This window comes from Callithrix jacchus, chromosome 8, assembly GCF_049354715.1.
Source record: "Callithrix jacchus isolate 240 chromosome 8, calJac240_pri, whole genome shotgun sequence".
NCBI lineage: Eukaryota > Metazoa > Chordata > Mammalia > Primates > Cebidae > Callithrix > Callithrix jacchus.
In genome coordinates this window covers 123,620,131-123,646,564 of record NC_133509.1, presented here as the reverse complement: position 1 = coordinate 123,646,564, position 26,434 = coordinate 123,620,131, and the positions used below count along the sequence as shown (strand labels likewise).

The following is a 26,434-nucleotide window of genomic DNA, read 5'->3' as shown; positions in this document are numbered from 1 at the left end:
TAAATTATTTCAGTTTCTGTTAAATTTATCTGACAGAATTCTTATTTCCTTCTCTGTGTTATCTTGAATTTCTTTGAGTTTCTTCAACACAGCTATATTTCAAAGTCTCTGTCTGAAAAGTCACATATCCTTGTTTCTCCAGGATTGGTCCCTGGTAGCTTATTTAGTTATTTGGTGGGGTCATGTTTTCTTGTCTAGTGTTGATGCTGATAGATGTTCTTTGGTGTCTGGGCATTAAAGAGTTAGATATTTATTGTTGTCTTCACTGTCTGGGCTTGTTTGTACCTGTCCTTCTTGTGAAGGCTTTCTAGATATTTGAATGAACTTGGGCGTTGTGAGCTAAGCTATATCTGCTTTATGGGGCACCCCAAACTCGGTAGTGCTGTAGTTCTTGCAGACTCATAGAGGTGAAACCTTGATGGTCTTGGGCAAGATCCAGGAGAATTCTCTGGATTACCAAGCACACTCTTATTCATTTCTCTTACTTTCTCCCAAACAGATGGAGTCTCTCTCCCTAACTGTGTTCTGAGCCATCTAAAGCTGGAGGTGGAATGACATAATCACCCCTGTGGCCACCTCCACTATGATGGCACTTGGTCAGACCTGAAGACAGTACAGCTCTGTGTCTTGCCCAAGGCTTTCTGTATTCAGTCCCCAATTACTGCCTATGTTTGCTCAAGGCCTTGGGGTTCTACAATCAACAGGTGGCAAAACCAGCTAGGCCTGTGTCCTTCCCTTCAGGACTGTGAGTTCTCCTAGGCTTGGGTGGGTTTAAAGGTACCATCCATGAGTCAGGGACTACAGTCAAAAACCTTAAAAGTCTATCTGGTGTTCTGTTGTACTGTGGCTGAGCTGGCACTCAAACCACAAGATATAGTCCTTCCCACTCTTCTCTCCAAAGACAGAGGAGCCTCACCCTACAGCCACTGCCTGCCACCACAGGCCATGAGGAGTACTGCCAGACTACTGCCAGTGTTCCCTTAAGGCCCAAGGCCTCATAAGTCAGCTTGTGGTGAATGCTGCCTGGTCTGGGATTCACTTTTCAGGGCAGTGGACTCCCTTCTAGCCCAGGGCATGTCCAGAAATGCCATCCAAGAGTCAGGTCATGAAATGTGGGGACCTCAAGAGACCACTTGGTGATCTACCCACTTCTATGGCCATGCTGGTACCTAAGGTACAAGACAAGTTTTCTTTACTTTTCTCTCTGCTTTTCTCAAGCAAAAGGAGTTTCACCCACAGCCACCACAGCTGGTAACGTGTTGTTTCCTACCTGAAGCCAACAAGCCACAGAGGCTTACTCAAGGCCCTTGACATAGTACTCGGGCATTGCTCCTGGTCATTCAGGGCCCAAGGGCTCTTCAGTTAGCCCAAGGTGGTTAATGCTGCCAAGACTAAATCCTTCCCTTCAAGGCAGTGGGTTCCCTTCTGTACCAGGGATTAGAAATGTCACCTGGGACCTAGGGCCTGAAACAGGGGCCTCACGACTTTAAGAAACTCTGTTTTAGAAGTATTCTGTTTGAGATTATCTAATAGAAAACCAAGTGGGGTTTTTAATTAGGCAGTTGAACATATATGTCTATAATTCAGGGAACAATCTGGGCTGGTATAAATTTGAATAGAGACAGTATTTAAAGCCATGAACCTGGATGAGACCACTGAAGTCGTTTAGATAAAGGATCTAAAAAATGGATTCTTGTGGCGCTCCAACATTTTAATGTAGGAGAAATGAAGAACTGACAAAAATGTGGCCAGAGAAACATAAGGAAAACCAAGAGTGTAGGATCATGGAAGTCAAGTGAAGAGAGTAATTCAGGGAGAAAGGAGTAATCAGCTGTGTCGTAAGATGAGGACTGCTTCACCTTAGTGAAAGCATTAGCTCTGTTTTGCCATCATTATATTGTAATCGTAAGACTCCCCAAAAGACTGTGTATGCCCAGGGGAAAAGGGAAAGCAGGAAGAAGATGGCAAAATGAGTCATGTCATTATTGGTACACAAAACTAGCCTCTTTCAAGATTTGTTCCAATGCATAATACACACTCATAACATTTTTTAAAAAAAGTTTTGTCCCAGCAGTTTTCACTTTATTTGGTTATTTAAAAAATGACACATAGTTGGCAGCCCTAGATTCTTGCTTCTGAAAAGTGTGGTCTTCAGACTCGCAATATTAGCATCACCTGAAAAGTTATTAAAAAAAAAATAAGAATTCTGTGGGCTCACTCCAGACCTACCAAATTAGAAACTCTAGGTGTGGAGCCCAATAATCAGTTGAGTTCATTCTGTTCTGTTCTTTCTTTTCTTTCCTTCTTTCGTTCTTTTCTTTTTTTTCTTTTCTTTCTTTTTTCTTTTTGCTCTTGTCACCCAGGCTGGAATGCAGTGGCACAATCTCTGCTCACTGCAACCTCTGTCTCCTGGGTTCAAGTGATTCTCTTGCCTCAGCCTCCTGAGTAGTTGGGACTACAGGTGCCTGCCACCATGCCTGGCTAATTTTTGTATTTTTAGTGGAGACAGGGCTTTGCCTTGTTGGCCAGGCTGGTCTTGAACTCCTGACCTTGGTGATCTGCCCGCCTCAGCCCCCCAAAGTGCTAGGATTACCGGTGTGAGCCACCATGCCCGGTCTCACTAATCAGTTTTTATAATCTCCAGATGGTGTTAATATAGTCTAAAGTTTGAGAACACTGCTCCAGATTCCGGATTCTCAACCCTGGTTGCTTAATAGAAAGTTAAAGAAAACAAAATAAAACCACCAATGGCCAAGACTTACCCAAATAAATTTTGATTTAATTTGTTTAGAATGAGGTCCAGGTATTGTTTGTTGTTTGCTTCCATTTTTAATTTTTAAGCTTCCCAAATGATTGTAATATGTAGGCAGGGTTGAAAACCACTGCTCTGGATTTAATAGCAATCCATGTTCAGCTGCTGGGCTAGGAGTCAACCTGAAAAAACCTCAGGACCTAGCCAAATCCATTCATTTACTATTATGCATTATATAACAATGTGGATAAGTACTGGGACCCCCTTAAATATTTTGGGCTTCTTGCCTAAAGCCCTCACATGCTGGATATTTCCTGTTCGGAGATTTATTACCAAGCAAAGTTTTTGTTTTCTATTGGTGGGTCTGCTCAGTATCATCATGAGCTGAAAACACTAAAAGACAGATATCCTGCATCATCAGTTCAGAAAAATGTTCACTCACAGAGTATCTGGAAGGTCATAATTATGTGCATTGTGGATGATATCAAGTGAGGTGTACTGTGGCCCAGTGCCTCAGGTGATGATTTCAGCGGACTCATGGAGTAGCTGCAATTAATTTGGCTGAATTTAAAGGCAGCTTGGATTGTTAAAAGATCAAGTGAAACATAGTGTCCACCTTTTAACACTGGCATGCAGATACCTCTGAAGGAGTAAGCATGAGGGGAAACATGAAATAATTAGAGTAAGGAACAGAATATGTTGGGATGACTAGGGGTAGTTAGGGAAAGCTTCTCTGAGCAAGTTACATTTGCACCAAAGCATGAATGATATGAATGCAGCAAAGATTTGGTCAATCATTCTAGACAAAGACTTTGATAGCACAGCAAGCTTGTCCATTTTAAGGCATGGAAACGCCAATGTGGCTGGAGTGTAGTGAACAAGAGGAAAAATAGTAGAAGTCAAGGTTTGAGAGGTAGGTGAGAGCATATCTTTTTGAGACAGACTCTTGCCCTGTCACCCAAGCTGGAATGCAATGGGGTAATCTCAGCTCACTGTAACCTCCACCTCCCAGGTTCAAGCGATTCTCCTGCCCCAGCCTCCCGAGTAGCTGGGATTATGGGCACACCCACCATGCCCAGCTAATTTTTTGTATTTTTAGTAGAGACGAGGTTTCACCATGTGGGCCAGGCTGGTCTCTATCTCCTGATCTTGTGATCCACCCACCTCAGCCTCCCAAAAATTATTGGGATTACTGGTGTGAGCTACCGTGCCTGGTGATTTATGTATTTTTAAAAGATCACTCTGGCTATGTTGAGAAAGCTCTAACAGGAAGCAATAGAAGAATAATGGTAGGTAGTCAGAAGGCTACTGAAATAGTTCTGATGTAAGAGGAATGCTGGCTCAGATTAATTTTGTAGCAGAAATGACGGTGATGATAGAGCCAGTAGGACAGGCTAATAGAATGCATGAGATGAATGAGGAAAAGATAAGTAGTGAGGATGAAATTTAGCTTCTTGGTCTGAGCTACTGAATGGACAGTGATACCATTTACTAAGGCAAGGAGGAGCAGATTGGGAAGATAAGGGGAAATCAGATTGTCTTTAGGATGTATGAAATTTGAGGAGTGTATCCATTGCTCTGACCTAGTGATACAGGTTTGGGAGTTATCAAGATCTATATGCATTCAAAGTTGTGGGATTGGATGAAATCACCTGGGAAAGGAAGGGAAGACAGCTAAGACAAAGCCCTCATATCATACACTTTAACATTCAGAGGTGGGATGCAGGAAGATAGTGCCTACCAAAAGGAAGGGCTGATAAACTATGGAGTCGGGGAAGGCTAGAGAGGAAAGTCTTTCAAAAAAGAGAGTGGTCAGTTATGTCAAATACTCCTGAAAAGTGGAGGGGATAAGGATATATAGTTTATTATTAGATTTGGCAATGTTATGTAACCTTGGAAAAACTGTTTCAGTGAAGGAGATGAAACCCAACTTGAAGTATGTTGAGACAAAGGGAGTGAAAAAGATGAGACACCTCTTTTGAGAAATTTTGCTTTGAATGAGGAGCAGAGAAATGGGATGATGGGTAATGGGTCAAGGGAATTCTTTTTTAATGGGCATATTTGAATAGTAATAGGAATGACTCAGTAATGAGGAAGCAATAATTGCAGAAAGCATAATTCTAGGAGTAAAGTACTTGAAACTAAGGAGAATGGGACCTAGAACACAAGCTGAGTGTTCAAGGACTATAGACATTTCTTACATTTTACAAAAGGGAAGTCAGTCTGCCTGTACAGTTGCATTTACATTAGTTAATTTCATGTGAATGAAGTCTCTTCTTTAATTCCATCTGTATTATTCATTAAATTTGAGAAAGGCTTATCTGTTGCAAGGCAGAGGTTGATAGTAGGGAATTGTAGTCATGTGGGAGTTTGGAGGTTGAGAGAGGGATGCACATTTATCAGCTAAGTGTTTAATAGAGTTGTCTAATAGTGTACAGTGCTCATTTGAGATGTGAGATAAAGTTAAAGGAACATTGATTAATATATTTGCATGGAAGAAGAAAGATCTATGAAGAAGATGATAGCTCACTTTGTTTAACATGTTATTTCCTTATAGTTATGATAAATTTAGTGATTACTTAAAGCAATTTAATATGTAATTGTGGGATTTGATGACAGTGCTTATAACCTAATTAATTTCCATTACTCAGCAATATTAATAGGAAGAACTTTTAAAAAAATTTGTTCTTTTCATATATTTCAGATGATAGTAGATGATAGTGTCACAATATGGATGGGTAATAATCTTGTTAAATGTTTTACAATAGGAATATACCTTCAGATGATTACATCTGTCATTTGTCTCCCAAATTAATCCATAATGTTGAGTTTCACTATATGTTCAACAATATTCTAGGCATTATGTAGATAAAACTTAACTGTAAGATATTGTTGACCTGAAGAATACCTGAACAACACTCATGCTTTCATTCTCATTAAGAAAATTGGACCAGTCAGAAGAGAATCTTCAGATTCCAACTCTCCAAAAGCAATACATTCAGCTTCTATCCAATATTAATCCTTCTACTTGTGACTAGATCCCACTCTTTTTCCCTTTTTCAGAAATGTTCTCGCCTTAACCTACATCAGCATTTTTTCTGTGTTCTGAATGATCTCTTGTCAACAAATGACGTGAAAACAACTGAATGTCCATTATGAGGAAAAAATGAACCCCAGCATATACCTCACCATATGTAAAATTGAAAATGTGAGAGGTAAAACTATAAAATTTCTAGAAAAAGCAAAATAGAACACAAAAAGCATGAATTATAAAAAATAAAATTATAAATTGAACCTCATTAAAATAACTTATCAGATCTCTGGGTAACTGAAGACAATGGCAAGTATGTAGTTAGTAACCTCCCAAAATCTCTTCCATAGACTTTTTGTACAAACCATAGCCCCAGCATTACTAAACAGAGAATACCAAAACTGCAAAGTGACTGTAGGAAAAAGAGAAAAACAAATTTCAGCTGCCATTTCACAAGCTCTCCCTCCTCTCCTCTGCTGCTGAGCTTTGTAGTGAACAATGAACCTAATAACTGAAAAACAGTATCTTAACTGTAAGGATAAAGACAAAAAACAAAAACACTGCATATAATGCTATAATCTAGTTAGTAAAATTGTTCTCCACAGGGCTGCCAATTCTGAAATGTCTGCGTTTACTACAGTAAGTAAATAAACCATAGACTATGAGAGTCTAGTTTCTCACTCTTAGAGGAAGAAGTTATAAATAAAGGGAGAAGTCTTAGATGAACCCTGTGGTTTGGGGTTAGAATCTGAAGTGTTGATAGGAATTCATGATTTTTAAATACTTAGATACAGAATGTATCTATGTATACAGACTATATAGAATGTATGCATGGGTTAGTATACATAAGTAAATTTTCTGGTTGTCTGCTGAGACAGCCTAGAAGCGAGTGCTAATCTTCCAATAACAGTGATCACTTCTAGCATTCTGATCTTGTTCTCTAAACACCAGTGTTCAATAAGAGGAACTAAGGTTTTCTAGAGAAGTATTTGATTATAGGGCTAGGGCAGAAAACATACTCGACTATTTTGTGGTACAAGTAAGTAAGTGCTCAAAAAGAGATGATGGCTTATTTAAAGAATATGGAAGCTGACTTTAAGATCGTCTGAAGGCCAATGATGGAACAGTTTCAGTTACAAAATACAGAATAATGGTATTGAATTATAACCCCTAGAATAAAACGGGTCAACAAACAACAGACTATAGGGTAATCTGGCTTGACACCTATTTTTGTTAATAAGGTTTTATTGGAATGCAGATATGACTATTTACCTCAGTATTTTACAACTGCATTTTTATTACTGCCCCCTAAAGAGCTCTTTTAGGTATTTTCTTTCTCCTAAACACCTGTATTAGTCCATTCTCACACTGCTATAAAGAGATACCTGAGACTGGGTAATTTATAAAAACAAAAGGTTTAGCTGGCTCACAGTTCTCCAGGCTATATGGGAAGCGTAGCTGTTTCTGCTTCTGGGGAGGCCTCAGGAAGCTTCCAATCATGGCAGAAGGCAACGGAGAAGCAAGGCACTTCAAATGGCTAGAGGAGAAGGAAGCGGGGTGGGGAGGTCTCATGAGAACTCACTATCTTGAGAACAGCACTGAGAGGATGGTATAAACCATTCATGAGAAACTACCCCCATGATCCAATCACCTCCTACCAGGCACCACCTCCAGCATTGAAGATTACATTTCAACATGAGATGTGAAAATTTTAGTACCCACTACAAAATCTTAGTACCACAGATAAGCTGTGTATCAGTTCCTGTATTGAATTTATTTCTGTGCTTTATGCAATCAAACCTCTATGCATTTAAGAACTAACTTTTTCCCTTTTGGAAATGATACTGCTCCCAATGGGAATGCAGGGTTTACATATTATCCATGGCTGATTTAGTGTTGTAACAGCCCAGTTGAGTAGTTGTGATAGAAACCATATGGCCCACAGAGCATAAAACATTTACTCCCTGGCCCTTTACAGAAAAAGTTTGCTAACTTTTGAAAGAAAATATTCATGAGTTCAAGCTGATATAAATAGATGATGGGTTAAATAAACAGGGGATAAAAGATAACTTCCTTGTAGTAGAATTCTACTTAATAAATGTTGAAGAAAAGAGGGAGAAAAGAGAATCACATTATGGGCCAGGCATGGTGTCTCAGACCTGTAATCCCAGCACTTTGGGAGGCCAATGCGGGTACATCACCTTAGATCAGGAATTTGAGACCAGCCTGACCAATATGGTGAAACCCTATCTCTACTAAAAATACAAAAAAATAGCCAGGCATGGTGGCGGGTGCCTGTAATCCCAGCTACTTGGGAGGCTGAGGCAGGAGAATCACTTGAACCTGGGAAGCAGAGGTTGCAGTGAGCTAAGATTGCACTATTTCACTCCAGCCTGGGTGACAAAGCAAAACTCTGTCAAAAAAAAAAAAAAAAAGACAATCACATTATGGAAATATTATAGTAGTAAACGTTACAGACAGAATCTGCCAATAGATGCTAAAATTAGTGGGTGAAAATTTGAAGAGAGAAATAGGATTTGCAGTCTCGCAGTGTCTCCTCTAGCATACTTAGTGACTACAAAGAAAAACTTCATAGTAACATTACAGTGGCATGTACTGTTTAACCAAGGGATTGAGGTAAACATCATCAGTAATAGTAGATATTGATACCCTTCTGATATGATGTGCAAAGAAGGACAGATGTAATTTTTGTGGTATTTTTGCCCAAAATGCATAACCTCCCTTTAATCATGAGAAAACATGACAAATCCAAATTTGGAGACATTCTCTGAAATAACTGGTTAGTACTCTTCAAAAGTTTCTAGGCTATGAAAGGAAAGGAAAATCTAAGGAAGTGTTACAGAGACTGGAAGTTGCTGAGGGGGAATAACAGTTAAAATGCTGCATGGGATCCTTGATAGGATCTTGGAACAGAAAAGAGACATTAGTAGAAAAAATGGTGAATTTTGAATAAGGTTTTTAGTTTAGCTAATGATATTTTACTAATGTTAATTTCATTCCTCTTCCTGATGACTGTAACATGATTATGCAAAATGTTTATATTATAATGAAGTGTGATGAGGGATATAAGAAAACTGTACTATCTTGTAACATTTTTATAAGTCTCAAATTAGTCCAAAATAAGATACTTCTTTAAAAAATAAAAATATTTTGCTCTTTTAAATATATTATTAAGAAAATTAAAAGGCAGGCCACAAGCAGATACACATATGCAAAAAAATATACTTGAGAAAAGAATTGTACCAAGAATATATTAAGAAGTCTTACAGTACAACAATATTATGACAACCAATTTAAAAATAGGAAAAATGCTTTTTGTCCAGAGGCAGGCCCAGTTGTGGGAAGTGCATGGTAGTATGCAGAGGCTAATACCCTAGACTCTTAGGCCCAGTATGATGAGAAGGGACCCCTGGTTGTTGGAGATTATAGGGGAAGTTATAGGGGTTAAGAGGTTAGGGAGCTCAAGGTCATCTTCATAAGGTTATATTTGATGTCCCTGACTCGCTTCTATCTGCACATGCAGGAACTGCCTGCATATCAGAGGTTTTGAGAACTGACCTACAATCATTCAGGTTTCAGATTTGCCCCTGTGGTGTATGTTCATGTGATAGCACTGCAAAGACTTTAAAACTGAACTAACACTGGAACCCCAGAAGGAGGGCTGGATTATGTGCCTTGAACCTAATTGGATTCCTTGCCTGCTGAAATAAACAAAAATATCTGCATTCTCTGGAAAATTTTAAGAGGATCCAGAGTTTATAACTTAATATCGAAACTGCTCAGGATATAACTCAAAATTAGCACATAAAAATTACTAAAATCTCAACAATTTATAAAAGACAACAGTTGTCAGCCCCAAGATGACCTAGATGTTGAATTTATGAAAGAATATAAATAGAATGTTGGAAGTTCTCAGCAAAGAAATAGAAATTGTATAAAAATGGAATACTTAGAACTGAAAATACACAAATAGAAATAATTCTCTAGTAGACTCAATTTCTGAGTCTACATGGTATCCAGACTGGCCCCAAAGATATCTGTACTCTAATTCCTGGAACCTATGAATTTTTATGTTAAACCTAGCACAGATGACATGACTTTGCAGCTTTAATTAAGGTATGGATGGACCTTAAGATATTGAGAGTATCTTGAATTGTCTAGATGGGCCCAATCTAATTATGTGAGCCCTTAAAAGCAAATAATTTTCTTTAGCTGGAATGAGAAGACATGGAGGAGAAGTCAGAAAGATTCAAAGCTTAAGAAGAACTCAATGTGCCATTTCTGATTTGAAGATGGAGGTGGTAACATGATGTGGCATGCAGTTGTCCTTGAGGAGGTGAGCCATTCCTCCTTGACAGCCAGCAGCGGAATGAAAGCCTCAGTCCTTTTACCACAAGGAATTGAATTCAGCTAATCTTCTGAATGAACTTGGAAGCTAACTCATCCCCAAAGACTCTAGAAAGGAATTCAGCTGTGTTAACACCTTGACTTTTGGCCTTGTGGGACTGTATGCAGAGGACCCAACTGAGCTACACTGTAGCCAGATTTCGGCCCTAAGAGTCTAAGTTAAGAAAATAGAAATGAAAGAGCAAACTCAAAAGCAAACATAGTAGGAAATAAGACAGAAATTGGTGTAAACGACAAAACAATAGAGAAAAATCAAACTTAAAGTTCTTTGAAAAGGATCAAATTGATAAATTTCTAGTTAGACTGACCAAGAATAAAAAGGAGAAGACTAAAATTACCAGTATTCATCAGGATATCACTACTGATCTAAAGACGTTAAAAGGAGAATAAGGCATTACTATAAACAACTTATGCCTTTGACAACTGAGATGAAAGGAACTATTCCCTTGAAAGATATCAAACTCACAAGAAATGATTCCAATTCCACACAATTGCTTATAGAAAATAGAAGAGGAAGGACTACTTAACTGTGTTTATGAGGCTGAAATTGCTCTAATAGAAAATTCAGACAAACATTTGAATAAAAACTACAGGCTAATGTCCCTCATTAATATAGATGCAAAATTTCTCAACAAAATAAGCTAATAAGCAAATGAACTCTATCAGTAGGATTATATGTTATGAACAGGTAGGGTTCATTCCAGGAATACAAGGCCGGTTCAATATTTGAAAATAAATCAGTGTGATTCTCTGTATTATCAGATTAAAGAAGAAAAACCAGATGACTATCTCAGTAGATACAGGAAAAGCATTTGACAGAATGTAATACCTATTCATATTTTTTTAATGCTTAGCAAACTAGGACTAGAAGGCCACTTCTTTAACCCAGCTATAAAAGCATGTGTAAAAAACCTACATCTAAGTTTATGCCTAATGGTGAGAGACTGAATGTTTTCCTTGTAAAATCAGGAAAAAGACAAGTCTCAATTCCTGTCACTTCTAATTAAACATCCTGCTATTTGATTGAGGATTTTCATATCGATGTTCATCAGTAATATTGGCCTGAAATTTTCTTTTTTTGTTTCGTGTCTCTGCCAAGTTTTGGTATCAGTACGATGCCAGCCTCATAAAATGAGTTAGGGATGAGTCCCTCTTTTTCTATTGCTTGAAACAGTTTTAAATGGAATGGTACCAGCTCCTCTTTGTACCTCTGGTAGAATTCAGCTGTGAATCTGTGAGGTCCTAGGCTTATTGTGGTTGGTAGCCTATTAATGACTGCCTCAATTTTAGAACTTGTTATTGGTCTATTTAGGGATTTGACTTCTTTCTGGTTTAGTCTTGGGTTGGTGTATGTATCTAGGAATTTATCCATGTCTTCTAGATTTTCTAGTGTACTTGCATGGAGGTATTTATAGTATTCTCTGATGGTAGTTTGTTTTTCTTTGGGATCGTGGTGATATCCTCTTTATCATTTTTTTATTGTATCTAATTGATTCTTCTGTCTTTTCTTCTTTATTAGTCTGGATAGCGGTCTATTTTGTTATTCTTTTCAATAAACCAGCTCCTGGATTCATTGATTTTTTTAAAGGGTTTTTTTGTGGCTCTGTCTCCTTCAGTTCTGCTCAGATCTTAGTCATTTCATGTCTTCTGCAAACTTTTGAATTTGTTTGCTCTTGCTTCTCTAGTTCTTTTAATTGTAATATTAGGGTGTCAATTTAGATCTTTCCTGCTTTCTCCTTTGGGCAGTTAGTGTTGTAAATTTCCCTCTAAACACTGCTTTAGTTGTGTCCCAGAGATTCTGGTATGTTGTGTCTTTGTTCTCATTGGTTTCAAGGAACTTATTTATTTCTACCTTAATTTTGTTACTTACCCAGTAGTCACTCATGAGCAGGTTGTTCAGCTTTTGTGTAGTTGTGTGGTTTTGAGTCAGTTTCTTAATCCTGAGTTCTAATTTGATTGCAGTGGTCTGAGAAACTGTTATGATTTCTGTTTTTTTTACATTTGCTGAGGAATGTTTGACTTCCAATTATGTGGTCAATTTTAGAATAAGTGCTATGTGGTGCTGAGAAGAATGCATATTCTGTTGATTTGGAGTGAAGAGTTCTGTAGATACCTATTAGATTCACTTGGTCCAGAGCTGAGTTCAAGTCCTGAATATCATTATTATTTTTCTGTCTCATCGATCTGTCTAATATTGGCAGTGGGGTGTTAAAGTCTCCCACTATTATTGTGTTGGAGTCTAAATCCCTTTGTAAGTCTCTCAGAACTTGCTTTATGAATCTGAGTGCTCCTGTACTGGTTGCATATATATTTAGAAACTATCATCAGAATGAACCGGCAACCTACAGAATAGGAGAAAAAAATTGCAGTCTATCCATCTGACAAAGGGCTACTATCCAGAATCTAAAAGGAACTTAAGCAAATTTACAAGGAAAAAAAATCCCATCAAAAGGTGGGCGAAGAATATTAATAGACACTTTCCAAAAGAAGACATTTATGTGGCCAACAAACATATTTTAAAAAAAAGTTCATTACTGATCATTAGAGAAATGTATATCAAAACAAAATGAGATACCATCTTATGCTAGTTAGAATGGCGATCATTAAAAAGTCAGGTAAGAACAGATGCTGGAGAGGATGTGAAGAAATAGGAACACTTTTACACTGTTGGTGGGAGTGTAAATTAGTTCAACCATTGTGGAAGACAGTGTAGTGATTCCTCGAGGATCTAGACTTAGAAATACCATTTGCCCCAGCAATCCCATTACTGGGTATATACCCAAAGGATTAGAAATCATTCTACTATAAGCTGGGTGCAGTGGCTTACGCCTGTAATCCCAGCATTTTGGGAGGCCAAGGTGGGTGGATCACGAGGTCAGGAGTTCGCGATCAGTCTGACCAACATGATGAAACCCCATCTCTACTAAAAATACAAAAATTAGCTGGGCATGGTGGTACTCACCTGTAATCTCAGCTACTCAGGAGGCTGAGGCAGGAGAATCACTTGAAACCGGAAGGTGGAGGTTACAGTGAGCCGCAATTGCACCACTGCACTCCAGCCTGGGTGACAGAGCAAGACGCTGTCTCGGGGGGGAAAAAAAAGGCAATTCCTCAAGGACCTAGAAATAGAAATTCCATTTGACCCAGCAATCCCATTACTGGGTATATATCCAAAGGATTATAAATCGTTCTATAATAAGGACACATGCACACAAATGTTCACTGCAGCACTGTTTACAATAGCAAACACTTGGAAACATCCCAAATGCCCATTGATGATAGACTGGACAGGGAAAATGCGGCACATATACACCATGGAATACTGTGCAGTCATAAAAAACTATGAGTTCATGTTCTTTATAGGGACATGTATCTACCTATGCAACAATCTTACATGTTCTTCACATGTACCCCAAAACCTAAAATGCAATTTTAAAAACATTCTACTATAAAGACACATGTACACATATGTTTATTGCAGCACTATTCACAATGACAAGGACTTGGAACCAACCCAAATGCCCATCAGTGATAGACTGGATAAAGAAAATGTGACACATATACACCATGGGGTAGTATGTAGCCGTAAAAAAGAATACGAGTACATGTCCTTTGCAGGGACATGGATGAAGCTGGAAACCATCATTCTCAGCAAACTAATACAGGAACAGAAAACCAAACACCACATATTCTCATAAGTGGGAGTGGAAAAATAAGAAGATATGGGCACAGGGAGAGGAGCATCACACACAGGGGCCTACTGGGGGATGAGGAACAAGGGAAGGGAGAAATACCTAATGTAGATGTTGGGTTGATGGGTACAGCAAACTACCATGACACATGTATACCTATGCAACAAACCTGCACATTCTTCATGTGTATCCCAGAACTTAAAGTATAATAAAGTAAAAATTAAAAATAAACATCCAGCTAGAAGTTCAAACCAGTGCAGTCAGACAAGAAATAAAAAGAAAAGGTTTACAGAAAGAAAAGAAAGAAAGAAATTGTCTCTATTCTTAGACAATATCATTGCCTACATAGAAAATTCCAAATAATTTATTTTTTAAAAACTCACACAAAAAACACAACTCCTAAAACTCAGTGAGTTTATCATGGCTGCAGGATACCAAGTCAATACTAAAAGCTATTTGAGACAAACCCACAGCCAATATCATTCTGAATGGGCAAAAACTGGAAGCATTCCCTTTGAAATCAGATGCTAGACAAGGATGCCCTCTCTCACCACTCCTATTCAATATAGTATTGGAAGTTCTAGCCAGAGTAATCAGGCAAGAAAAAGAAATAAATCATATTCAATTAGGAAAGGAGGAAGTCAAATTTTCTCTATTTGCAGATGACATGATTGTATATTTAGAAGACCCCATTGTCTCAGCCCAAAATCTTCTGAAACTGATAAGCAACTTCAGCAAAGTCTCAGGATACAAAATCAAAGTACAGAAATCACAAGCATTTATATACCAATAACACACTAAAAGAGAACCAAATCAAGAGCGAACTCCCATTCACAATTGCTACAAAGAGAATAAAATACCTAGGAATACAGCTAACAAAGGATGTAAAGGACCTCTTCAAGGAGAACTACAAACCACTGCTCAAGGAAATAAGAGAGGATACAAACAGATGGAAGAACATTCCATGTTCATGGTTAGGAAGAATCAATATTGTGAAAATGGCCATATTGCCCAAAGTAATTGATAGATTCAATGCTATGCCTGTCAAGCTACCTATGACCCTCTTCACAGAACTGGAAAAAAACATCTTAAACTTCATATAGAACCAAAAGAGAGCCCACATAGCCAAGGCAATCCTAAGCAAAAAGAGCAAAGCTGGAGCCATCACGCTACCTGACTTCAAACTATGCTACAAGGCTACAGTAATCAAAAAAGCATGGTACTGGTACCAAAACAGAGATATAGACCAGTGGAACAGAACAGAGGCCTTGGAGGCAACACCACACATCTATAACCATCTGATCTTTGACAAACCTCACAAAAACAAGCAATGGGGAAAGGATTTTCTGTTTAATAAATGGTGTTGGGATAACTGGCTAGCCATGTGCAGAAAGCAGAAACTGGACCCCTTCCTGACACCTTACACTAAAATTAACTCCAGATGGATTAGACTTAAACATACGACCTAACACCATAAAAACCCTAGAAGAAAACGTAGGCAAAACCATTCAGGACATAGGCATAGGCAAGGACTTCATAACTAAAACACCAAAAGCATTGGCAACAAAAGCCAAAATAGACAAATGGGATCTAATTAAACTCCAGAGCTTCTGTACAGCAAAAGAAACAATCATTAGAGTGAACCAGCAACCAACAGAATGGGAAAAAATTTTTGCAATTTACCCATCTGACAAAAGGCTAATATCTAGAATCTACAAAGAACAAAAACAGATTTACAAGAAGCAAACCCATTCAAAAGTGGGCAAAGGACATGAACAGACAGTTTTCAAAAGAAGACATATATGAGGCCAACAAACATATGAAAAAATGCTCATCACTGGTCATTAGAGGAATGCAAATCAAAACCACATTGAGATACCACCTCACACAAGTTAGAATGGTGATCATTAAAAAATCTGGAGACAACAGATGCTGGAGAGGATGTGGAGAAATAGGAACACTTTTACACTGTTGGTGGGAGTGTAAATTAGTTCAACCATTGTGGAAGACAGTGTGGCGATTCCTCAAGGACCTAGAAATAGAAATTCCATTTGACCCACCAATCTTATTACTGGGTATATATCCATAGATTTATAAATCGTTCTGTTATAAAGACACATGCACAGGTATGTTCGTTGCAGCACTGTATACAATAGTAAAGACCTGGAACCAACCCAAATGCCTATCAGTGATAGACTGGACAAGGAAAATGTGGCACATATACACCATGGAATACTAGGCAGCCATAAAAAATGATGAGTTCGTGTCCTTTGTAGGGACATAGATGAATCTGGAAACCATCGTTCTCAGGAAACTGACACAAAAACAGAAAACCAAACACTGCATGTTCTCAAGAAACTGATAGGTGAGTGTTGAACAGTGAGAACACATGGGCACAGGGAGGGGAACATCACACACTGGGTTATATTGGGGGGTGGGGGCTTGGGGAGGGAGAATGTGGGGTGGGGAGGTTGGGGAGGGATAACACTGGGAGAAATGCCCAGTGTAGGTGACAGGGGGATGGAGACAGCAACCACCATGGCATGTGTGTACCTATGCAACAATCCTGCATGATCTGCACATGTACCCCAGAACTTAAGGTAAAATAAAACAAAAATTCTGAAAAAAATATATATATACAGACTGTAATGTCAGTATTTTTTCACTTTTTAAAACCTGAGATATGATTCATATAGTATAAAATTTACACCTTCAGTGATTTTTAGTATAGTCACAAAGTTCTGCAGCCATCACTTCTATCTAATTTCACACCTCTCCTTCCAGCCCCTGGCAATCACTAATCTGCTTTCTTTATGGATTTGTGTATTCTGGACATTTCATAATAATACAACATGTGGCCCTTATATGTCTGTTTTCTTTCACTTAGCATAATGTTTTCAGGGTTCATCCATGTTGTAGCATGTATCAATGCTTTATTCCTTTTGTCATTTTTTATTGTGCGGATACCACATTTTATTTATTTATGATTCAGTCAGACATTTGGATTGTTTCTACTTTTTGGCCATTATAAAGAATACTGCTTGCAAATATTTGTGTACAAGTTTTGTGTGAACATATGTTTTTATTCCTTTTGGGAATACATCTAGGAATAGAATTGCTGGATCATACAGTAACTTTTTTTTAGCTTTTTGAATAGCTACCAAATGCTTTTCCAAAGAGGCTGGATCATTTTATGATCCAGAATAGAATTCCAGAATAGAATTGCTGGATCACAGCAATGTTTAAGGGTTACAGTGTTTTCCATATCTTTGTCAATACGTCATATTTTCTGCTTTTAAAATATAGACATAGATTAGGTGCTGTGGCTCATGCCTCTGATCCCAGCATTTTGGGAGGCCAAGGCAGTGGATCACCTTAGGTTAGGAGTTTGAGACCAGTCTGGTCAACATGGTGAAACCTTGTCTTTGCTATAAATACAAAAAAATTACCTGGGAGTGGTGGTGCATGCCTGTAGTCCCAGCTACTTGGGAGGCTGAGACAGGATAATTGCTTGAACCTAGGAGGCAGAGGTTGCAGTGAGCTGAGATTGTGCCATTGCACTCCGGCCTGGGCAACAAGATCAAAACTCCATCAATAGAAGTGAACTCGGAGTAGTGGCTCATGTCTGTAATCTCAGCATTCTGAGAGCCTGAGGTGGGAAGGTCTCTTAAGCTCAATAGTTTGAGATCAGTCTGGGCAGCATAGGGACCACATCTCTACAAAAAAAAATTAGCCAAGTGTGGCGGCACCCATCTGTATTCTCAGCTACTTGAGAGGCTAAAGCAGGAGGATGAGGCTTGAGGCTAGGAGGTCGAGGCTGCAGTGAGTGGTGATTATGTTACTGTACTCTAGCAGGGTGACAGAGTGAGACCCTGTCTCAAATAAATAAATAGAAAGGAGAGAAAGAGAGAGAAAGGAAGAAAGCAGCAAGCAAAAGAAGGAAAGAGAAAGAGGAAAAAATGAATTTTTTTTTTTTTTGAGATGAAGTCTCACTGTGTTGCCTAGGCTGGAGTGCAGTGACGCAATCTTGGCTCATTGCAACCTCCATCTCCCAAATTCAAGTGATTGTCCTGCGTCAGCCTCCTGAGTAGCTGAGATTACAGGTGCGTGCCACTATGCCTACCTAATTTTTTTGTATTTTTAGTAGAGACGGAGTTTCACCGTGTTAGCCAGGATGGTTTTGATCTCCTGACCTCATGATCTGCCCACCTCGGCCTCCCAAAGTGCTGGGGTTACAGGCTTTAGCCACCACACCTGGCCATTGACTATCTTTATGTGCCTTCTGTATATCTTCCTTGGGGAAATGTCTGTTAAAATTCTTTATTTAAAAAACTGAATTATTTGTAGTTTTATTGTTGATTTGTAGGAATTCTTTATATTTTCTTAATACAAGTCCCTTATCAGATATGTGCTCTGCAGATATTTTCTCCCATTCTGGGTTGCATTACTATGTTCTTGATGGTTGTCCTTTAAAGCATAAAAGTTTTTAATTTTGGCCGGGCGCGGTGGCTCACGCCTGTAATCCCAGCACTTTGGGAGGCCGAGGCGGGTGGATCATGAGGTCAAGAGATCGAGACCATCTTGGTCAACATGGTGAGACCCCGTCTCTACTAAAGATACAAAAAATTAGCTGGGCATGGTGGCGCGTGCCTGTAATCCCAGCTACTCGGGAGGCTGAGGCAGGAGAATTGCCTGAACCCAGGAGGCGGAGGTTGCGGTGAGCCGAGATCGCGCCATTGCACTCCAGCCTGGGTCACAAGAGCGAAACTCCATCTCAAAAAAAAAAAAAAAAGTTTTTAATTTTGATTAAGTCCATTTTATCTGCTTGTTTTCTTTTGTCACTAATGCTTTGGTGTCATATTTGAGAAACCACTGCTTCATCTAAGATCAGTAAGATTTATACCTATGTTTTCTTCCAAGAGTTTTAACAATTATTTTAGCCTCTGATCCATGTTGAATTGACATTTGTATATGGTTTGAAGTATGGATCCAAATTTATTCTTTTGTATGTGGATCGATATTCAGGTGTCCCAGTACCATTTGTTGAAGTGACCATTTTCTCCCCCCATTGAATTCTCTTGGCACCACCCTTGTTAAAATCAGTTGACCACAAATATATGGGTTTACTTCTGGACTTTGGATCCTGTTTCATTGATCTGCATATCCTTATGCCAGTACTGCACTGTCTTGATTACTATAGTTTTGTAGTAAGTTTGTAAGTTTCAAAATTGGAAAGTGTGATTCTTCCAACTTTGTTCTTGTTTTTCAGGATAGTTCTGGCTATTCTGAATCTTTCTGAATTTTAGAATCAACTTGTCAGTTCTTCAAGAAAGACCACTAATATTTTGACGAGGATTGTGTTGACTCTCTAGATCAATTTGAGAAGTATTACCATCTTACAAATATTACATTTGTCTAAGCCTAGAACATGAGATGTCTTTCCATTTATTTAGATATTTTTAAATGTCCCACAGTAGGGTTTTGTAGTTTTTAGTGTACAAATTTTGTACTTTGTTTAATTTATTCCTAAATGTTTTACTCCTCTTGATGTTACTGTAAGTGGGATTATATTCTTTAATTTTTTGATTGTTCTTTGCTAGTGTATAGAAATGCAATAGATTTTTTATGTTGATCTTATATCCTACAACCTTGCAGAACTCATACTAGCTCTTCATTTTTTGGTTGTTTCTTTGTGGATTCCTTAGGATTTTCTGTGTATAAGATCATGTCATCTGCCAGTAGAGATCTTTACTTTTACTTTTTTTTCCTTTTCCTGGGCTTTTTTTTTTTTTTTTTGGCTAGAATGTCTATGACCAAGTTAAATGAGTGCAAGAACCGACATCCTTGTTTTTTCCCTTTACTTAGTAGGAGAGCTATCAGGCTTTCATCATTAAATATGTTATTAGCTTTGGGTTTATGTAGAGGTCCTTTGTTGGTTTGAGGAAGTTTCCTTCAGTTTCTAGTTTGTTATGTGTTTTTATCATGAAGGAATTGGATTTTGTCCGATAATTTTTCTGTGTCTATTGAGATAAACATATATGGGAGTTTTTTGTCCTTTATTCTGTTAATATGCCACATTTCTTGATTTCATATGTTGAACCAACCTAGTATTCCCACACATATTGTCTCCCATTGATTACTCCTTTAGTATTCCCTGACGTGATGATTACCACCCCAAACCATTCAAATGTCTAAGCCAGAAACTGAGAGTCATCTCAGACCCCTATCTTCCCCTTGTTCCCTGCATCCATTCTGTTAATTTTGTCTTTGTTTACTTTAGAGACATGATCTGGCTCAGAAGCCCAGGCTTAAATGCAGTGGTGCAGACATAGCTCATTGCAGCCTTGAACTCCTGGGTTCAAGCAATCTTCCCACCTCAGCCTCCCAAGTAGCTGGGAATAGAGGGGTGTGCTACCTGCCTGGCTAATTAAAACAATTTTTTTGTGTACAGACAAGGGCTTGCTGTGTCTCCCAAGCTGATCTTCAACTCCTGGCTTCTCAAAGCACAGGTCTTATAGGCATGAGCCACTATACCCAGCCTTGATTCTGTTTTAATATCCTCCTACTTTTCTCCTTTTAGTTGATTCTCCACCCGGATGCCAAGAGTGATTTTCTTTTTCATCTCAAAGGCAAACCTGATATTCTATATCAACATACAGAAAAAATTATTGAACAGAAATTTATATTTTTCCCTGCCTTCTACTAATGTACCTAAACCATTACCAACTGTTAGGTTTTTGTCTTGTTTTTAAGAGACTCATAGATTAATTTCTGTGAATTATAGGTGACTTTTCTGTTTCTTAAAATGGGATTTATAATTTAAGAATTAGCATTATAGTAGGAGGTGCTATTAAATGCCATGTTTAGACATTAAGATTTGGTCTGACTTTATCCAATAAAAGATATAGTACAATGGGAAAGTAGTCTTGGAAAAGGTGAATACTAAACGAGGGAAAGGCTACTGATTTGTTGCTGTGGTCCAGTAGATCTCTTGTTAGAGTTCTTTTCTTAAGAAGTCTACATACAGTATATTACATGGATTATGAAGTGTATAATTAGCTTATCATTAACTGTTTATAAGATATTCTATGAAGTAGTAACTGTTAGTGTGGATTTTATAGAAGTTATTTATTTTAAATCCAAATTATCAGTTAGCCATGGTGGCTCACAGCTGTAATCCCAGCACTTTTGGAGGCTGAAGTGAGTGGATAACTTGAGGTCAGGAGTTCACCTGGTCAACAGAAGAAACCCCATCGCTACTAAAAATACAAAAGTTAACCAGGTGTGGTGGCAGGTGCCTATAATCCTAGCTACTTGGGAGGCTGAGACACAAGAATCACTTGAATCTGGTGGAATGGAGGTTGCAGTGAGCTGAGATCACACCATTGCAGTCCAGCCTAGCTGACAGAATGAGACTTCGTCTCAACGAAAATAATAAAATCCAAATTGTGTTTCTTTTTTTTTTTTTTTTTTTTTACAAATTGTGTAAAATGGATAAAGTCTAATGTTTATACTTGTATATATGTATTACATCTACCAAATACTAGAAAATCTGTATAAGCAATTTTTAATAATATTTATTTCCTTATTTTACAGCCTTGCATTGCACCCTGAACGAGTGTTGGTAGCAACAGGACAAGTTGGGAAAGAGCCTTATATTTGTATTTGGGATTCATACACTGTGCAGACCATATCAGTTTTAAAGGATGTTCATACACATGGTATAGCTTGCTTGGCGTTTGACTTAGATGGACAGGTATGTGACAGTTTTTTCATTTTTTTCTAAATTGTATGTTAAAGTATATTATAGCAAATGATTATAAATCTTTAAATATTAAATTGAACAGCATTTGATGAAAAGTATTTGTGCAAAGGTGGAGATGGATAGGTAGGGTGGGTGGTTGATATATAACAGTGGGGTTTTTATTAATCATATCAAGAACTTTCTCAATTGAATTAATTACTACCTTGAAAGCCAAAGAGATTTTGATATAGTGGAATATTACCTGGTTATTATAGAAATTTTTCTATATAACTTTTCAAGCTAGGGTATTTTGATAGGACAGATGGATGATATCTCAGGAAAATTAAGTTTCTTAGAAAGCTGTACATATTTTATTATAATTTTTTAATTTTTAGAGAGAGGGTCTCACTCTGCTGCCCAGGCTGGAGTCTAGTGACATGATTATAGCCTACTGCAGCCTCAAACTCTTGGGCTCAAGAAGTACTCTTGCCTCAGCCTCCTGACCAGCTAGGAATACAGGCACATACCATCATGCCTGGCTGATTTTTTTTTTGTTTGTTTTTTGATAGAGATGGGATCTGTGTTGCCCAGGCTGGTCTCAAACTTCTGGCCTCAAGCTATCTTCCAGTGTTGTTGACCTCCCAAAGTGCTAGAATTACAGGCGTGAGCCACTGCACCCAGCCTATATTTCAATTTCCAGTTACCTTAAAGGTCTGTTAAAATTATATTTTTATTGAATATAATGGAACAATTCCTATGAGTTTTTTTTAATATGATATCAAAGTTTATAACTTAAGGATATAATTATCACTCAACTGACTAATTGCTTCCTAAATTATCTACTTCTAGTCAGTGATTTTAAAAAGTTAAATAAGCCAAGGGCTTTTTTTGTGTGGTGCTTTTATGGAAATTGTTATACCTAAAAATACTTTTAAAGTTACCAGTAAAAAGTTGGATCTTACAGGTATGTTCATTTGTTATCTTTAAAAGTTTTATGTTAAAATTAGACTGTAAAATCATTTTAAATTTTAGAACAGCATTATCTGCTTTTTAATTTAAAAAATTAGTTTTATAGATCTCGATTTTACAGAAACAAATTACAGTTTGTTCTGTCCCCTTAAACATGATAGCCAGTAGATGTTTTTATATATTACTCTGAGGAATAGCTTCTTTGAGTAGCCTAGGTTAATATGACTTTCTGGTAATGAGATGAGAGAGTTCCTTGACCCTTTCACGGGACTTGTAACAAGGTGTGGCTCATTTACTTGGCTGCCCAGCTCAAACACCTTGTGGAAGGGGTAGCACACAGGTAGGAAGTTGCAGAACCCGGGATGAGTGCGTTTGGCTGCTGGCTTGCCCATGGTAGCATCTAGGGATTATCCACAACCTCTGGAGACCCAGAGGGTGTATGTTACACACAGTGCTCTTTTAGCTTTGCTAACTGTGGGCGGCTTAAGTGCATCCCAAATTCTTGTCCAGCATCCAGGAAGAACCAGGTCACACAAACAGATTGAAGGGTGGTATATGTGGAGTATTTTATTGAGTAATGGAAGTGGCTCTCAGTGGGATGGGGAACTGGAAAGGCGATGGAGTAGGAAACTTTCTTCCCCTGACCATCCCCAGCCAAACTCCTCTTGATGTTCATACACTTCTCTTTTCTCCCTCTCTGTGGTGGTTTTGCTCCTTTGCCAGTGAAGTTTGGGTTTTTATGGGTACGGGTGGGGGATGTGGTGGGCCAGGGTGATTTTGGTAAAGGCAACATTTGGGCAGGAAAACAGGAATGCATGTTCTCATTTAGGGCCAGGGGTCCAGGCTTGAGGGTGGAGCCCTTGCCAGGGACTCCACCCTCTTCTCCCCAGTATTTCCCTGCCTCCTGTCCATATTGGTAAGAGATGACTTTCTGGTATGGAATCTATAAAGACTTAATTGGAGTCTCTTATTTGGAAAAAAAAATGTGCTTCTAGGTTTATCATTATATAGCAGTGATTGGCAATTGCAGAGACTTAATTCATGGTTTTGCTATCATTTTCAAGTCTTTTATGTTCTGTCAGAGTTTCATTTTCTTTTTTAAAGGAAATAATATTTACCTATTTCATAGGAGCATAAAATGTTATAAAACAAACCTACAAAGTAATTTTTTAAAAATCACAACATTTAAGGTGTTACAAAATTCAAGCCATTTTAATTATAAGCATCTATAACATAAAATACAGATATTTTCTTAACTTTAAATTTGCCCTTTCTAAATGTAATATATTGGCTTGCTGAGAAATTTCTTTTATATATCCAAGGAGAAATCATGCCCATAGCTTTTGCTAGTTCAAAGTGTTTAGTTTCACTTATTTTGAGCAACTTCTAAGAAAAGTCTTGGGTACATATATTTCATTATGACGGATCTTCATGAGAACATATTACTTAAAATTTTAAGTTCATAAAAACGTAATAGCTAAAGGTGTTGAGCATATACTAAGTGCCAGGCATTATGCTAAGCCTGCATTATCTCATTGAATCCTCCCAACAATGCTATGGAATAGATGCTATTATTATTATCTCTATTTTACAGATAAAGAAACAGAGAGGTTAAATAATTTACTTCAGGTTACACAGCTAGTAAATGGAAGAACAGGAACCCAGGTCAGTCATACACCAAACTCATGTTTTTTAACGGCAGTTCTCTTTCTGCCTCCTAAACGTGTAACTTAGGAGGTGGTTATTTCTATTTCAAAAGAAGTTCATCAATTTTAAGTACAACTAAAACTAAAATATAAGGAACTACTACCAACTGAAGATTGTTAATGAAAAACTTCTTTAATTTGAAAAATATATTCGAGAGAACATAACTATTTGCTTTTATCTATAAACCGTTTATGAGATACCAAATAGAAAATAATGTATAAATTTTGCTCTTTCTACTAGATTATACACTCCAAGTGATTATTTAAGGTTTATACAATGAATAAGTTTCCTAGTTGGTGGAAATGCTGTTCTTTTTCCAGAAGCTTTCTTCTTCTTCTTCCTTCTTCTTTCTTCTTCTCCTTTTTTTTTTTTTTTTTTTTTTGAGGTAAAGTCACACTCTGTTGCCCAGGCAGGAATGCAGTGGTGTGATCTTCCCTCAATGCAACCTCTGCCTCCTGAGTTTAAGCAATTCTTCTGTCTCAGCTTCCCAAGTACCTGCGATTACAGGTGCCCACCACCACACCTGGCTAATTTTTCTATTTTTAGTAGAGATGGAGTTTCACTATGTTGGCCAGGCTGGCCTCAAACTCTTGACCTCAGGTGATCCATCCACCTCAGCCTCCCAAAGTGCTGGGATTACAGGTGTGAGCCACCATGCCTGGCCACCAAAGGCTTTCTTCTAATGAATTGAATATCTGTGCTAAAGTGGCAGTCTGCCTTACTGAAGATAATTAGGGCCCCGAAAGGCTATTTATGTAAATCCACATCAAACAGGAACTAAAATTTTGTAGTAAATGGGAGAGGGGATAGGCATATGGGAAATTTAATTGGTACTTTACCTTGAAAATATAACCATAATCTATAAAAACATATTTCTCATAATTAACAATCTAAGTTACAGCTAAAGTTCTGCTAATTTGTAGTATGAACTAAAATAAAGCTTTTTAAACATAATTTTGTCAATTATATGCTGATACAAAATAAAATGCATCAGTTTGCCATTGACTTTTGGCACTTGATTATAAAGAGGGTCAGTGCTGCAAAAATATTGAAGGAGGAAGGTTCACTGGTTTTTCCAAGGGCCGTTTAGTAATCTCTTGATATCTAGACATATCTCAAGTGTCTTTTTATTGTTCTTGAATTTTGTCCTCTTCTGTTGCTCTGCCAGATTCTGTGTCTTCTGTAAAAATTGAGATATTACATTGTAACATTATAATGGTTAGTTCTTACATAATGAACACTGAGATCACACTGGCCCCTATACTAGAATCTTTTCAGTTTAATCAACCTTTATTTGACTTTGTTTCACAATTGCAGAAACTCATGGGATGCTTCTAGTGTGTATTGAAATTTTTTCTTATATAAATATTTGGTATGCTAGAATTTTTTATGGATACTTCCAGTTAAGTTAATGGACACAAGATTTTGGGAATAGGATCAGGGAGGAATTTGGGAAGATGGATAGAGGCTTCTTTATCTGGTTTTCTTTCTCTCTGATTATTACTTCTTATTTTTAAAGGAGTCTTTCCTTGTCTGCTTCTTAAATACCAGTGTTCTTCAGGAGTCTGTAGCCTTCTTTCCTTTTCACTTTACTTATACTCTCTGGGTGAGTATATAGGCCTATGACTTTAACTTCCTATCAGCTAACAATGGCTCTGACTTCTCTTCTCACCTCTAAATATCACCCTTGAATGTCCTGTAGATATTCCATTTATATATTTAAAACTGAATTCTATTCTCTCTTTATTCTATCAAAAAAAAGCAAACCTCTTTCTCTTGGCTTCTGCCCTACCTCTCCAGCCTTGTCTTTTGCCACTTTCCAATTGGCACTCCTTCCCTCCCCTGCATTGAATTACTGACACTCTCTTGACATCATGATCTCTCTAATCTTGAGGTCCTTTGTTCTGAAATGTACTTTCTATTCTGCAGACTGTCTCTGACTCTGTCCTCCAAGATACAGATTAAGCATTACTTTTCCTTCAAACTTTCTTTAATTTTTCTCACCTCCCTAGTCTGGGTTAAAAGAAAAAAATTGATAAAGTGAAAAAATGATAGAAAGCTAGAAGAGGAGGTAGTATTTGCTTTGTTGCTTCTACTTCATCCTGTCTGTT

General features: G+C 37.8%; 1 protein-coding gene across 30 annotated transcripts in view; it reads left to right on the top strand.

Annotated features, from left to right (window-relative positions):
• The window catches only part of EML5 (EMAP like 5), a 203,847-nt gene that overhangs the window by 18,579 nt on the left and 158,834 nt on the right, over positions 1–26,434 (top strand). For 27 of the 30 annotated variants that reach the window (XR_013521448.1, XR_013521449.1, XR_013521447.1 and 24 more), the window contains exon 2: positions 21,500–21,659. Coding sequence is in view for 11 of the 30 variants with exons in the window: in XM_035261240.3 (XP_035117131.1) it covers positions 21,500–21,659 (160 nt within the window). In the remaining 19 variants the exon portion in view is untranslated. Of the gene's footprint in view, positions 1–9,984; positions 10,141–21,499; positions 21,660–22,216; positions 22,359–24,210; positions 24,282–26,434 lie in introns of those variants that run through there. The other 3 variants (XM_078335580.1, XM_078335579.1, XM_054240252.2) reach the window with 3 other exon arrangements.